We start from the raw sequence: 16698 nt of genomic DNA on the forward strand, positions 1-16698 counted from the left end.
ATAATGACTACTTTTCTTACCCAAAGCAAGTCTGTTGCTTCTATGAGCCACTAGCCACTCCACAGGACTTAAAATCATGCATAGATAGGTTGTGATTTGCAGTAATATGGAGAAACTCCATACTCTTTTAAGTTCTTTATGTTGAGGAAATTACATATATACAATATAGCTTGTCATTTGAGATTTTGACTTCATTGATTTACCCCAAATTAAGAAGGTATGGTATTAATTAAAACATTTAGCATAATTCCCTATAGATAAGATTTGTATGGAGTATATGAAGAAAATATGAGAGACTGTGATATAGTGCGGTGATGGCAAACCCATGACACACATGCCAGCACTGACACACGTAGCCATTTTCGATGACACAGCTGCATTCAAAAAAGTATGGAGCTATATGCTAAGGATGAAACATTTGCTGTAGTGTAGTGTAGATACTCTGTGCACCATAAATGACAATTCTACCTATATTAATTTAACTAATTTGGTTTATTAAATATAGTTATATATTAGAATTATGCATTTTTGTTATTTAAACTATAAATATCATGATATTATGGGGTTTTTTTCGAAGTGACACACCACCCAAGTTATGCTTGTTTTTTTGGCAAATTTTGACACACCAAGCTCAAAAGGTTGCTCATCACTGATAAAGTAGATAGAGAGATGGCCTCAAAGTCAGGAAGACCTGAGTTCAAATCCAGGCTTAGTGGTCCTGGGCCAGTCATTTAACCTTTCAATCAACCAGTCAATCAGTTTCCCCATTTTGCTGATGAGTATTGGCAGAGGGAGTTTCCTTAGTTTAATATTCCCAATACATATGACATCATATGCTCTGTTACTGTGTTTCTTTCCTCCTTCTCTCCCATCTTCTACCAGACTATCCCTGGGATTTATGGAGTGCATTTTTACAGTTATTCTCTATCCCTATGTAGTTTCAATATTAATAGTAATTTTACATTATTTTATTTAGTTGAGCAGTAGACAAAATACAAAAATAACACACATTCTTTTTTTTTTCTTAATGAAAATACTCAACAAATATAAGTTAGAAGTCATATACCAGAAATTGTCTGAGACAGCCTACAGTCAGATGACTGTTGAGTCTTTGAGTCATCTGCCCTCAGAAAAGCATTTTTTTAGTAGCTTCCTGCTCCTCAAAACTGTCTGGAGTCAAACTGTTACTTAATTATATTTATCAAAATATTTAATTTAATGACCACTCTCTATCCCAGACAACTGAGAGCAAAACCCAGCAGAGAGGTGGTGGATCACAGATTTCAAGTGTGGTATTTGTTAACAGATATATGGTCACTGTGTCTTAATGGTTTTGCTTAAATGGTCTTCTTTATTTTAATGGAAGTCTCAACTGGGGGAATAGATTAAGGGGAAATGACTGGTATAAAAACAAAAATCATCAATAAAACTAAAAAAGAAAAGAAAATTTTTCCTAATAGACAAGGCTCTTGACTCTTTGTCTAGGCCACTTGTGATAGCCTCACTTCAGCTCTCCTTACTTTTCTTATACAGATGATGATGGTAGCAGCAGTGGAGATGATCAAGAAGAGTCTTTTGAAACTTTAGAAGAAAAGGAGGTAATATCGAAAGATGATCTAGAGGTTGTTACCATTCAGAATGACAAAAACAGGCCTAAAGAAGGATTAGCACAAGAAGAAAGTTCAGATGATGATGATGACGACAATGATGATGATGACGATGATAATGATAATAATAATAAGGAGGAAGAGGAGGAATCTCAAAAAACAGCGAAAGCAGCTCAAGAGGCTGCAAGTAAAAGAAAAGAGGAATCTGAAATGTCTTTAAATTATCCAGATACTACAATTGATTTGTCTCACCTTCAATCCCAAAGGTAATTCAAAAGGCAAAGTGGAGAATGTTGAATTTTATGTAGTAAACTAAGGCTGGTGAAAATATAGAAAGAACAAAGTGATTGAGTCTGTTCTTACCCCAGTCTGTTTATTCCAAGAACTAAGTGATAATTCCCCATTTCCTTTTTTTGTATTTTTAAAAATAAGTTTTAATTTGTGTCTTTTGTTTTTTACATCATCGTGGTGACTTACATTGTTGAAGTTATTGTATATATTGTTTTCTTGGTCCTGCTTATTTTAACCTGCATCAGTTAAAGTACATCTTTCCATGTTTTTATGCATTCATCACATATGTCGTTTTTTACAGGACAGTAATATTCCATTACAATCGTATACCACAATTTATTTAGTCATCCCAATCAATGGACATCTACTTTGTTTCCAATTTTTAGAAATCACAAAAAGTACTGCTATAATTGGTATATGTGGGAACTTTCTTCTTAATAGCTTACTTGGTGTATACACCTAATGAAATCTCTGGTTCAAAGGATATGGACATCTTAGTCACTTTATTTGCAATAATTTCACATTGATTTCCAAAATAGTTATACCATTTCACAGGATAATTCCTGGTTTTAAAAAAAACCCCAGAACAATTCTTTGATGATGTGGAAGTAACAAAATACAGTATAAGAAAATGCTTTATGAAATCTGATTTCAGTTAACCTAGATCAAATTAGAAAAAAAACAAAAGGCCATCATTTCCTAAATTGATTAAATAAAACAGATGACCCAGCAGAAAGCTCAAAATACACCGTAAGTATCTTGTCCAAGTGAAAAGCATAATATAGAAAGAACTATTGTGCAGAAAATTAAAAAGAGCAATATTATATGGATTTTGCCAGTTCATACCAAAGAACTGGATTTATTTGTAGGATTATTAATGAAAGGGGGTGTGTAGGGCTATGTTTTGAGGTCTAAAATGATTTTCTTAGGCACCACTAATAAGTGACTGAATTTGTTCTTATTTTCACAGATCCTTCCAGAAAATAGTTGTGAGAGAAGATTCTTCTGATGTGGTAAGTTGTCTGCTGAGCATTTTAAAGAAAATAGTATTATGTGTACTTTTAAATGAAGAAAATAATTTTTTGAATAGTAATTTGGTAAAAATTAGGATTAGACGAATCATATTATGTCTTATGTGGCAAGAAGCTCAAAATGAATATGTGACTTGAATTAAAAAGATAACACCATAAATTTTAGAATGAGATCAAGTACCTTTCACAGTTGTGCTTAAGAGATGTCCTAAAAGATAAAACTGGCAATTTTGACTAAATAAAACAAAGAACATTTTAATGCAGATAAAATCAGGGAAATCAGAAGAGCAGGAAAGGGGTATAGTAGGAAAAAATATTTGCAGCAATGTTTTTAATAAAAGTCATTCAGAATTTACAGGTCAACACAACAACATTATTGCCTTTCTGCAATAGATATACTGTTAAGAAATTTTCAAAAGAAATCTTGCAGATTATAAATGATCAAATGAAAACATGATGCAAGTCACCAATAGTAGTAAAAGAAATACAAATTAAAACAATCATATGGTTGTTTTATTCCATAAAAAGGTAAAAAGAGATGGAAACAATATATTGGAAGGGTTATGGGGAGATCTCTTTTGGATTCCATTTTGGAATCATGGAAGAAAAATTACTTCCTTGCCCATCTTCTCTGAACTAAAGTCTTACTGTTAGGCTTATATCACAAGAAAGTAAAGAATTGAAATAAAGACCCATTTTATACCAAAATATTCAAAACACCACTGTTGTGGTAGCAAAGAACTTGAATCAAAGTAGGTGCCAATCGTTTGGGAAATGATAGATTATTATTATTATTATTCACCAAGCAATGATGAATATGAGGAATTCAGAGAAGTATGGGAAAATTTCTTTGTGCTAATGCAGAATTAATTGAGTATACAAGAGAATACATAAACATAAACAATGACTGCAACATTACTGAAAAGATCACTAAAAATAAGTTGTATCTTAAGTAATGGAAAAACCTATGAAGATCTTGAAGAGGGACAGAAGAAGTGTTCCCTCATGGCAGATAGTTAGAGGGTCAGTAGGGTAGAATGACATACATTAAGTAGGGTCTCTGTAGAAGATATTTTTGCTTCCTTAAGTGATTTTCTTTGTCACTTGGGAGGGTTAAAGGCATTCATAAAACATTTTTTGCTTTTGTTTTTAATATTTGAAAAGTCATTAGTATTGGGGTTTATTTTTTTGTTTGTTTGTTTTTTTTGCTTTTTTCTTTGGCTTAATAGAATGACAGTAAATTACATGGCCGGAGGCATTTGTCAGCCAAGGAGCGAAGGTAAAAAAAAAAATTTGTATTTTCAAAAAGCAAACATCTTGATTTGTAGCTAATGATAGCTTAGCTGGCACATCAATTTTCTCTTTTCAAAGATCAGCTTTATTAATTTGAAATTATGTTGTTATAAGTCTCAGAATAAAAGACATTCCCATTTAATTTTTAATGTTTGAATCAAAAGGATTTTTCTATTTTAAGACCCAAACTTTATATCCCTGGCATTAATATGGTCATTAACAAATTCAAATGACAAATATTTATTGAATGCCTCTCATGTATAAGGCCCAATTATTGAGGATACAAAGAAAGGCCATAAATCTCCACAAAGTGAAGAAAGACTAACTCAGATAACTGTTGATACCAGAGAAAGTGAAGTGGTTCCAGCTGGGGTAAGTGCAAAGGCAAGACTAGGGAAAGAGAGAGGGAAGTCTTGATAGAGGAATGACATCTGAATTGGACTTTGAAAGGTGAGAGGAAGATTTTAGCAGATGGCAGACTGCCCCTCCATGAAAGAATATAGGATAGAAGATAGTTTAGTTTGGAATGAGAAGGAAAGTAATATGAGATAGGGATAGCCAGGGAGTGTAGAAGTTGAGCACTTGTAGGCAAAAACTAGGTTCTGTTCACTTGAAAGCATATAATAAAGAAAATATATGGGGTTTTTCCTTCGGGAGCGTTTTCATAAACATAAATGTGTACAGAAAATATACAAGTGAATTAAAGGGGAGAGATGCTTCCTAACTGTATTGGTCAAGCTAGAAAATAAATGGAGTTAATCAGGAAAACCTTCATGTAAGAGACTTTTTTTTAACAAATGAGAAAAGACACTGCAAGGTTTTGATTTAAGGAAGAATTATAAAAGTTCTCTTTTTTTTGGTCTCTGTCATGTGGAGAAGAGCAACAATTTGGGCAGTAGCTTCAAAGTGGAAAAGAGAACTAGGAATACAGTGGTATCTTGACACATGAGTTTACTTCGTTCCATGGCCAAGCTTGTAACTCGATTTGCTTGTGTGTCAAATCAAAGATCCCCATTTAAATTATTGGAAATGCAATTCATCTGTTCCGGCTCCAAAAAAACACGCAAATTTTTTATTTTATATGTTTTTAAATATGAAAATGTACATTATAAATAACAAATGAATATATTTATCGATAATATGAAAGAATATAAAGAAATAAATTTGCTTATGAATGTTATGTACCTTCAAGATCAGGTGGAGATGCTAGCGGAGAAGGTTTTCATTTCATGTGCTATCACTTAACAACTTAACTTTCTACACGTGTGCAACACTACATTTAAATGCAAAATTGACCTTATACATTACTTATATGTAACTTTTTTGCTAAACTTAATTGCTATTTTTTTACTTTACTTCATTATCATCATTTTCTTCATTGAATTTTGGCTGTTTTGTCAAAAATACAGCTCCAATGCACAACCCGTTGCAACTTTTTCTGGGTGTGTCTTTTCAATAAACTATGTAATTTTTTTCCCAAGTCCTCAACATTTTCTTATTATTACTTGATTACCTTATCCACCTTGGGCTACTACTCCCATGGGGGAAGCTCGTGATTCAAATATCTGCTCGTGACTTAACACAACAAGTCCCAATTGTGTCTGCTCATATTTCAAATTGCTCGTGACATAAGGTGCTCATGTATCAAGGTACCACTGTATCAGGATTCAGAAAAATGAACTTAGAAAATGAGGACAGTATATCTGTAACAAGTAATTACCCATATTAGGGACTTAGAAGATGAGGATAATCACTAGGACATTTACATATAAATGTTGAGAACCTCATTTATATGTGAGCTGTTTTGGAGTCTTATGTACCACAAAATCCAATGAAATTATATTAGAAATAGCTGACTCTTAAAATCTTAAAGATAGCTAGCATTTAGACAGCATTTTATAGTTTTGCCAAGTACTTTAAACAATTTATTTTATATGACAACAAAAACCCTGTGGCGTAAGGGCTATTATTATCCCCATTTTATAGATGAGGAACCTGAGTCTGAGAGAAGTTAAATAATTTAACCATGGTCCCACAGGTAGTAAATATGAGAGACAGGATTCAAAGTCAGGTCCTTCTGACTGGGGCAGAGCTGAGACACAGTTATTTTGGATTCATAGAATTTAGATCAGTAAATATCAGAAGTTTCTGTTTTGTTCATTTTTAGGGAAATGAAGAAAAAAAAGCAACCAAATGACTCAACAGACTTAGAAACATTGGAAGAAAAAGAAAAAGAAAATACATTAAAGACTGAAGTTTCTCCAAATACAAGCAAAAATGTTCCAGGTCCACAACCAATGAAGAGAGGACAAAAGGTAGAGGCTAAGAAGTTACAAGATTACAAATAATTATAATGAGTAGTAAAATGTAGTTTGTAAACAGTTAGAGGTTTGATTTTTTTTCTTATTTTAAATGAAATATAAGATAGAAGAAATTAAATTAGTTAATGGAGATAATCACAGACTTCAATTTTAGAGGTGGGAGGACAATCTAGAAAAGTATTTTATAAAATGTAATTTCATCCTTACAATTACTCCACAAAGTAGGATTTATTACTATTCCTGTTTTACAGATGAGGAAACTGAGGCAAAGATCGGTCAAATGATTTGCCCAGTATCCTATAGCAAGTATTTGAAGACAAATCTGAATATTGTCTTCCCAACTCCCCAAGGCTCTATCTAGGGCTCAGAATTCTTTGCCTATTTTTCTTTTTTCTTTATTCTGCTCCATATCCTATATTCTTATACTTTCAGGTCTTTTTGTCCAGTCCTTATTCTTTCTTGACAACAGGATAATTTCACCATGACCAAAAAAGTTTCCTCTCTAAACCAGTTACCTTTTCTCATTTCTCCAGATTGATTGGTAAATCAACCACTCTCCTAGTCCTTAAGGTTTGAAATCTTAGAGCAATCCCTGTCTACTCTGTTCCTTGTCCAGCTTCAAAAATTCCCACCTTAAAAAATTCTACCCCTGGCAGCTGGGTAGCTCAGTGTATTGAGAGCCAGGCCTAGAGACAGGAGGTGCTAGGTTCAAATCTGGCCTCAGACACTTCCCAGCTGTGTGACCCTGGGCAAGTCACTTGACTTCTGCCTTGGAGCCAATACACAGTATTGACTCCAAGACGGAAGGTAAGGGTTTAAAAAAAACAATTCTACCCCTTCTTGTCTATTCCCATTGCTACCCCCTAGTTTCTTCCCCATTATACTTTGCTTGAACTCTTGTAATAGCCTCAGAATCAATATTACATGGTTATTCCTATCTTCAGGAAGATCACTTTGGCAGCCAAGTGAGAGTGTGGAGAGATTTGAGGCAGGGAGAGCTACCACAAAGTTGGTAAAGTATTCCAAATATACAATTATGAGGACTTCCATCAGGGTAGGGTCTATCTGAATGTAGAGAAAAGAGAGAAATGTTGTGAATCTAGGAATGAGAAGATTTAGCAAAATATCAGATGTGGAGCATATACAAAGAGATAGTTGAGGATGACACTGTGCTTGCAAGCTTAGATAACTGAGAAGATGGAAGTATCCTCAGCAATAATAATGACAGAAAGGAGGGAGGGAGGACAGATAGAAGAAAGAAACTAGGAAAGGAAACAAAACATTCATTTGCTAAATACCTTTGTGCTAAGCACTGTTTTTAATATTTGATTTTATCCTCACAGGAACCCTGTGAGGTAGTTGCCTTTATTATCCTCATTTTACATTGGAGGAAACTGAGGCAACCAGAAATTATGTGACTTGCCCAGAGTCACGTAAATAGTAAGTGTCTAAGGTTAGATTTGATCTGTGCTTTAATGATCAGATTTTATCTTCCTGCCTCTAGGCCCAGCATTCTGTTCACTCAGCCACCAACTACCTAGATGAGAGGAATTTGGGAGAAAGATAATTTAGATACATTGAGTTTGAGGTGTCTATGAGATAAGCAGTTTGAGAGGTCTAATAGTCAATTGAGGTTAGCTTAGGACTAAGACAAGTAAGAGATTAAGACTGCATGTTGAATGCAAAGATTGTTTCATATCTTGTCCCTACAGCATCTGTTATCATGACTCAGGCACTCAATAACTATTTATTGAATGAATGGCAAAAGCCCTCACTGAGTAGATAATTATTGACCATTTTTGACTTCTGGATTTCTTATACCAACTTTTTGACTCCACAGAGTAAAATTAAAAAAATGAAGGAAAAATATAAAGACCAAGATGAAGAGGATCGTGAACTTATCATGAAACTTCTAGGTGTAAGTGAAACATGAAAATATTTCCGTTTTTTGCTTCTTATCAATAACACAAAGTAACCTTTTTCTTTGGGGATAAAGATCCTAATGTTCTGGAGAGTAGAAAAAAGAGCAAAAGCAAAGTTTTAAAAGGGTATTTTGTTTTCTGTCCTTGTGTCTTGTCTGCCTTTGTCTAAATAAATTAACCCTCATCCCCCAAAATGAGGCCTAATAGCTTAAATCTTAAGACAGGGAAAAAAAAGTACCTGAAAATCAGTACAAGATGAATGGAGAAAGGTGGATCTCATTATATTTATATCTCAAGTCTTGCAAACAGGCAGCTTCCTGTAGTAGTTAGCCATAAGGGTTGGACAAAAGAACTACTGAAAAGAAACCTGTGGTTGTCATTGCATTGATCAGTGTTCTTAAGACTTTCATATTTATCTTTACAATGTATTTTTACCAATACCGTGTAACTCTTAACAATGTACAAAGTGCAAGTTGGTCTGTCTCCTGGAGGAGAAAATGAAAGGACTTCAGGAAGTATTCAAGTTAACAGAAATCCTAGTAAAGGAAAAAACAAGATTAAGTTTAAGGAAGCATAGGGGAATTCTCATCTGTACCAGGAATTTACAGGATATAAAAATCTGATAGCAATTTGTATGAACTTTTTTAAAATTAATAAACACATATTGTTTTCTTCCTCCCTTTCCAGGGGAAAAAAAAGGAGCTAAACCTCTGTAACAAAAATGTATAGTCAAGCCAAGCATTCTGTAAGCAAAAATTCTGCATTGGCCATTTCTAAAAATATACATCTCATACTGTATTTTGTGTGTGTCATCCTCCTAACAGAAGTTAGACAGCATGCTTCCTCATCAGTCGTCAAATCATGATTGTCATTGCATTGATCAGTGTCCTTAAGCCTTTCAAATTTGTCTTTACAATGTTGTAGTTAATATAAAATCACTTCACTCTGCATTCGTTCATATAAGTCTTCCCAAGTTTTTAGGAAATTGTCTCATATTTTATGGCATAGTAGTATTCCATTACATTCATGTACCATAAGTTGATGGACACCTCCTTAATTTCCAGTTAAATTATTATAAATATCTTTATACAGAAGGGTGCTTTTTCCTCTGTCTTTGACTCTTTGGGAGTATAGATCTAGGAGTGGTATTATTGGGACAAATGATATGCTCATTTCAAGCCAGCAGTGATTTTATCCAAGTGTTTGACTAGCTTTCTCATGTTTTTTTTCTTGTGGACAAGGTATAGATAGCACAGAACATTTGGAACTATATATAAATATGAGGCATCTCTTCTATAAGGAGGAACAGGGTCATCTTTGGAGGAAGTAGCTCCAAGGAATAGTATTATGAAGGCATAGGTGCTCTCAATTAATAGCTTTTAGTAATGGTCAGAAGAAGATGACTTGGGAGCAGCTCAATGGATTGAGAACCAGGCCTAGAGATGGGATATCCTAGGTTCAAATCTGACTTCAGACATAGCCCAGGTGTGTCCCTGGGCAAGTCACTTAACCTCATTGCCTACCCTTACCACTCTTCTGCCTTGAAACCAATACACAGTATTGATTCCAAGATGGAAGGTAAGGGTTTGAAGAAGAGGAGGAGGAGGAAGAAGAGGAAGAGGCGGAGGAGGAGGAGGAAGAAGACGATGACGACGACTTGGTCAGGAATTCTCTGCTAAAGAGGTAGCTGTTTTTGGATAAGGTAGAAGCAAGAAATCAGTGTGCCCTATTCCCAGGGATGTATAGCTAGGAGGTGATAGAACTGCCTAGACTAGCAAGAAGTATCCATTGATGGTATATGATGGAAGAAAAAATGCTACCATCAGGAGAATGCTGGCACCCATTCCAAAAGATTAAGGAAGTTGTGGTTAGGGTTAGGGGTGGGGTACAGGTTGTGTTCTCATTAATCCTATGAACTGAGGGTCATTCAAATTAAAAAGAAAAATATGCAGAATTAATAAGAAAGACTCTGAAAATGAGATTTGGAATTTTGTTTTATATAATAAAATATAGAAAACTTGTGAAAACAAGAATAATAATTAGAATAATGGACTCAAGATTGAGTGAACCAAACAATGGCAAGTAAAAACATATTTAACTCTTTTCTTGTTTGGCTAAATAAAAAGTTTTTAAATAGAACAGGTAAAGGTGAAAACTCTCCTCAAAGTTTTGACAAGCCTGGTTGCACATAGAAGTAATTACAACTTAGGAGAAAGAATAGCACAGGAGAAGAACAGTAATTCTGGGGAGAGAATGTTGAAGAAGAAAGCTGGTAATTAAGTCCATAGTCTTAGAAATCTGTCTGCAGAAGTATAAAGTATTGGTAATAAACAAGGCAAACTAGAGATTGCCATAAAAGAGGCAAATTTGACCTTACTGAGACTTTGGAAGTTGGAATGTTTGGTTGAAATTTCACTCTAGAAGAATATAGCTTATTCAGAGTAGCTATGAGCTATTTGTCACAGTTATTAACAAGAAGGATTAGCCACAGGAGCTGTCAAAAGAAAACAAAGGACCATAATATTTATTCAGTGAAGGTGTGGAAGCCAAAGAGAATTTATCTATGAAGCATCGTTTATTAAGGATAAATATTCATGTGTGGAAACCAGAAATGTGTGTATATGTTGGGGGGACACATAGTAGGGAGAATTCAGATGGAGATCAACAGGTAGAAAAAGAAACTACATCATTTGGGACATTGGCGGGGGTGGTATATGAAATATGCACAAAATTGAAAAGATGGCATAGATGCAAGCTGACTTGTATTTTGCTTCTGTTTTCTTTGTCAAGAACTTATACTACAAAGGACAGAACAAAATGGCAAATAGAGATTAATCTAAATGCCCGTGATGAGTTTAACTCTTTAAATCTAGATGAACTCCAACCTAATGTAATATAACTACATCAATCAGTAAAGGCATTATTAAGTACTTGCTATGTGCCAGGTACTGTGCTAAGCATTGGGGATGTTAAAGAAAAGTAAAAGACAACCCTGCTCTCAAGGAACTTTCAGTTTAATCGGTATACCTAGATTTTAGCAAGCATTTGACAAACATTTTCATGTTATCCTTGTAGACATGCACTTAAGCTGAATTCCTGATCCAAAGAATTAATAGTTTGATGTCAACTTAGATGATGATGATGATGATGATGATGATGATGATGATGATGATGATGATGATGATGATGATGATGATGATGATAGCTAGTATTTATATAGCACTTAAGGGTTTGCAAAAGCACTTTAGATATATTATCTCATGTTATCATCAGCATATCATCAACATCCCTGGGAGGTAGGTGCTATCTCTTATTTTACAGATGAGGAAACTGAAATGGAGAGAAGTTAAGTGACTGCTCAGGGTCAAGTAGCTAATAAGTGTCTAAGGGCAAATCTGAACTCAAGTTTTCTTGACTTCAGGTTCAGTGCTCTCTCCATCTAAGATGCCTTGAACTTTTGGGTTCATTGCTCCAGAGATCTGTGTTTGTCTCTATGTTGTTTAACGTTTTTAGTCAGTGACTTGAATGGAAGTATAGATGATATATCTTTATCAAGTTTATAGGTGAAAATCTAGGAGAAAGAACTAACAAATTGTATGATAGTATTCAGAATCTGGCTACAACATTGGGCCAAATCTAATAAGATAAAAATTTGCTAACCATAAGTTTTAAACTTGGAATAAAAAAAAAGCAGTTTCATAAATAAAAACCAGGAAAGCACTGATAGCTGAAGAGCAGAATGACTAGGAAAAAAAGTGGGGGAACAGGTCTTAGTCAACCACAAATCCAGCATGGGTCAACAGTTTGCTATGGCAGCTAAAAAAGCCAGATATCTCCATCAAGAAAGGCACATTGCCCATAGAAGGAAGCAATAAGCCTCTTAGATAATATTTGGATCCACATTTTAGGAAGATTAATAAGCTAGAGAGCATCCAGAGGGATGATAGTAATGAGCTTGGAGTTCCTGCAAGATGACCATCAGTTGAAGGAAATAGAGATGTTTGTCCTGGTAGAATACAAGTCTTGGAAACATGATAACTGTTTCTAAGTATATGAAGTGCTGTTGCCTGAGGTAGAAAATAGACTGCCTTTATTTATCTTCAGATGGCAGAATTAGAAAGAAGGAATTGAAAGTTCCAAAAAAGCAAATTTAAGCTTCATGTGAAGAAAAACTTCTAACAATTAGAACTATCCCAAGGAGGAATGGGCTGCCTGAGATTGTTTTTGATTCCCCTTCCCTGGAGATCTTCAGTGGAGTCAAACTCAAATAGAAATGTCAGTTATATAAGCCATACACTAAGCCTGTGGGCTGCATCTTTACTTAGAAAACCACATGCTAATATTATCTATGCTTTGTTGTATTTATTTTGTTTAATATTTCCCAATTACATTTTAATCTGGTTCAGTTAATTTGATTAATAGTTAATCTGGTTCAGGCCTCAGGAGTCATATTTGATACCTCTGATCTAGGTGACTACATAACAGAGTTAGGTTGTAGAAGAAATTCTTCTCATTCAGACACAGGTTGGATCACATTGCCCTTTTGCCATTTTTTCCAACTGTGATTTTTATGATTCTGTGACTGGGAAAAAGGGATTAAAATAAAGAGTTGAGAAACATTATGAACCTGACATAAAAGTATGGTTTCTTGCTGGGGAACTTCAAATGTTTGGAATTCTACTAGGATTCTTGCCAAAGCAAAATAGCTGATAATTCTGTAGCTTTCTTAAATTACTTCCTTTTTCAAAAAAACAGTTCTGATTTTGCTCAAGGAGGAACTGGTTGTTGAAACAGAAACTATAGGAACCTTGGGGGGGAAATGGTCATTATATCTTAAAGAAGAAATGTAGTCTGGCATTCAGACTAGATTGTAGGTGAGTAGATTTCAAGTTCAGAGATATAGGATGCTCTCAAGAATTTCATTCTGAAGACACAAGCAGAAATTATTCTATGGAAAAAATGAAGAAATCGTGTAAAGAAATGAAAGTGAATACAGGGAATGCATCACTAAATTCATATTTTTTTTAAAAAGAGCAGTGTGATTCCTTAGAGGAATAGTGGCAGGATATAAAATAGGTGAAGGCTAGAATATTAAATCATGTAATAGAATAATTCCAAATGGATTCATAACATAAAAATAAGTAACATCGTAGAAAAACTGAAGGAGAATGGAAGAGGAAGCTAAAAAATTACATACTATCAATAGTCATAAAAGATTTCTTCAGATAACTAAGACGAGAAAAAAAGTCAAGCTTTGGGAAGATAGGGACTAATGTTGGTGCCTTGCCCAAAGTAGGCATTGTTGTTTGTTGATAAATAAATGCTTGTTGATTGGATAATGGTGCTTTTGTGAATTGATCCAACCATTCCAGAAAACAGTTTGGAATTATAGTAGCTTTCCCAGTAAGCAATCAACAGATATTCGTTAAGAGTGTACTGTGTGGCAGACACTTTGCTAAATGCTTGGGGATATAAAAAGAGACAAAAGACAGTACTGGGAATACATGTTGGGAGTAAGGCAAAGACTGGAAAGGTAAGAGAAAATAAGGCTATGAAGGGCTTGAAATGGCAAACAGGATTTTTGTATTTGAATCTGGAGGCAGGAGGAAGTTGATGCAATTGATTGAGTTCAGGGAGTGACATGATAGAACCTATTTATAAAATTACTTTGGTAGCTGAATGAAGGGGAGAGACTTGAGGCTGACAGATCCACCAGCCAGCATTTGTAATAGTTCATACAGGAGTTGAAGTCTTGATCTAGAGTGGTTGGGTAGTGTCAGGACAGAAGAGAGTTTATACAAGAGGTTGAAGAGGTAAGATAATTTATAAAGCATCTGTTCCAGGCACTGTTAGGAATATAAAGACTCAAACAAAGTATTTTTCTGCCTCCAAGGAGTTTATGTATATACTATTTGGGAGATACAACATGTTTGCAGATAAATACAGAATGTGCAATGATGGGAGGAGGGGATGATGGTGAGGAGCACTAATAATAGGGAATCAGGAACGGTATCTTGAAAGGAACTGACCATTGAGCTAGGGATTCCAAGAGTCATAGGAAAAGTTGTGCTTTCTAGGCACAAGACAGCCTATAAAAAGGCAGGGAAAGATGAGATAGGGTGTCATGCACAGGGATCAGCATTTACACCAGTTTGAGCACAAGGGTGAGTAGTGTAGTCAGTTTGGAAAGATAAGCTGGATCCAGACTGTGAAGGGCCTTAGATACCAAACAGGACTTTGCACTTTATCTTCAAGGAAATCAGTAAGTAAGGAAGTTATAGGAAGGATGCAGTGTAGAGTATATGAAGAATTATCCTGGAAGCACTAGCTTCTAGGGTCTAGGTTCTGATCCCACCTCTGATGTCCTGCCTCTGATACCTTGAGCATGTCCCTTAAACTTAGTGCTCTTAGTCCAAGCAACTTTCTAAAGCTCTTAAGTTTTAGAAAAGGTATCATCTTGTACTGGGAGCAGGATTGTTCCTCACCTGGAAGTTTCTCTTACCAGTGATATCAAAGCTCCTGGCCCTGGCCCTGATCTTGGAGGTAATAGTGAGCCCCTGAAGATTCTTGAGAAAGGGAGTGTTGGGTAAATAACTAAAAGAGGTCAGTGATAGAAATAGTCCACTATAGACAATGACAGAAAGGAGGGATTCAGAGGAAAGGGAAGACTTGCATGAAGTGATGCAGAGTGAAGAAAGCAAAATTTTGCAAATATTATAATTAGTTTTAAAAAGTAGTTTTTAGACTGTAGTGAAGTAGCATGGTCATGAGGAAGTAATAAGGAAACATCTTCCTTCCGCTGGGAGAGGAATGGGAACAATGGATGTAGTGTGCCAAGATTTCACTTGGCTTCCTTTAAATGTTTTGTGTTGTTTTTTTTTTAAATAACAGTATTGAAAAGGGCATGTAATGCCTGGTGTAAAAATAAAAATTAACATAAAATGATAAAAGGAAGATAGAGAGCACAAAAAAAATAGAATAGGCCTAAACCAAACAATTTATCATGTATAAATTCTAAATGGATACATGATTTAAATGTATACATCATTATAAATTTAGAGAATTCCTTTCACTTGCAAGTGGAGAAAATTCTCCATAAACAATATTCCAGATCCCATGTCCTTGCCTTTGTATAAGGTGTATGTTTTGCTTAGAATATGCTTGCTTGTCTTTTATAATTCTGGAGCTTCTTGTAAGATTCACCTTAAGTTCTTCCCCTTTTCCTGGTCCCTCTATTGTTAGTGTCCTCCTCCAGCAAAAAAAAATGCTTTTAAGCAATTATTTTTATGCATGTTATTTCCCCTACAAACTACTTGAGGTCCAGAACAGCTTTCATATCCCTGTGCCCCAACACAGTATCTTGCAAATAATTCATTACTCGAGAAATGTTTGTTGAACTGAATTAGGAATTCAGAATCATTGGTAGACTTTTGGAATCCTGCAATATGAACTAAACAGAACCAAGCACACACAACTATAATAATGCAAATGAAGAGAACTTTAATGGAAAGCTGAACAATGAGTAATTAATTGTATTGACCAGTCTTGGCTCCAAAAGAGATGAGGAAATGCACTTCCCTCCTTTTGGTAAAGAAAAGGAGTTTCTAGGCATAGTGTTGCATAAGCCGTCAGATATGATTCTACCCAGATGGTTTTGATGAATTATGAAAACCTACAATAGAGTGAATGTCAAGGAGAAGAGGGTGATAAGCAATGCTGAAGACTTGCAGATGAATCAAAAAAATTAGGAAAAGCATTGGATTGGGTAATTAAGAGATCATTTGAATGGAATTTTGTTTTCTCCCCTTTCCTTTTGGGTTTTTACCTGGTAATAATGGGCATCCTTTGCTGTCACAAAAAGTGCTGCTATAAATATTTTGGTATATTTATGTATATAGGAACTTTTTTCTTTTCAAATCAATGACTTTCCTGGAAGTATAAGTCCTCTAATGGAATCTGGTTCAAGGGATATGGATATCTTAGTTACTTTTTATTCATTTAATTCCAAATAGCTTTTCAAAATGGTTATCCTAATTTATAGTTCAACGTGCCCATCTTCCCACAACTTATCTGACATTGAAATTGCCATTTTTAAAATATCTTTGCCAGTTTGTAGAGTATGAGGTGAAGCTGCAAGCTTGCTTTGATTTGCAGATCTTTTTGCTTTTAGTGATTTGGAGCATTCTTTCATATGGCTATTACTAGTTTGCAGTTCTTCTGAAAGTCATTTGTT

General features: G+C 34.9%; 1 protein-coding gene across 4 annotated transcripts in view; it reads left to right on the forward strand.

Annotated features, from left to right (window-relative positions):
• NEMF (nuclear export mediator factor) overlaps positions 1-16698 on the forward strand; it is a 62832-nt gene that overhangs the window by 38968 nt on the left and 7166 nt on the right. For all 4 annotated transcript variants that reach the window (XM_044664789.1, XM_044664790.1, XM_044664791.1 and 1 more), the window contains 5 exons: positions 1534-1873; positions 2869-2911; positions 4159-4208; positions 6390-6537; positions 8384-8461. In XM_044664789.1, coding sequence (XP_044520724.1) covers positions 1534-1873; positions 2869-2911; positions 4159-4208; positions 6390-6537; positions 8384-8461 — 659 coding nt within the window. The remainder of the gene's footprint in view (positions 1-1533; positions 1874-2868; positions 2912-4158; positions 4209-6389; positions 6538-8383; positions 8462-16698) is intronic.

This window comes from Gracilinanus agilis, chromosome 2 (genome assembly GCF_016433145.1).
Source record: "Gracilinanus agilis isolate LMUSP501 chromosome 2, AgileGrace, whole genome shotgun sequence".
Classification (NCBI taxonomy): domain Eukaryota; kingdom Metazoa; phylum Chordata; class Mammalia; order Didelphimorphia; family Didelphidae; genus Gracilinanus; species Gracilinanus agilis.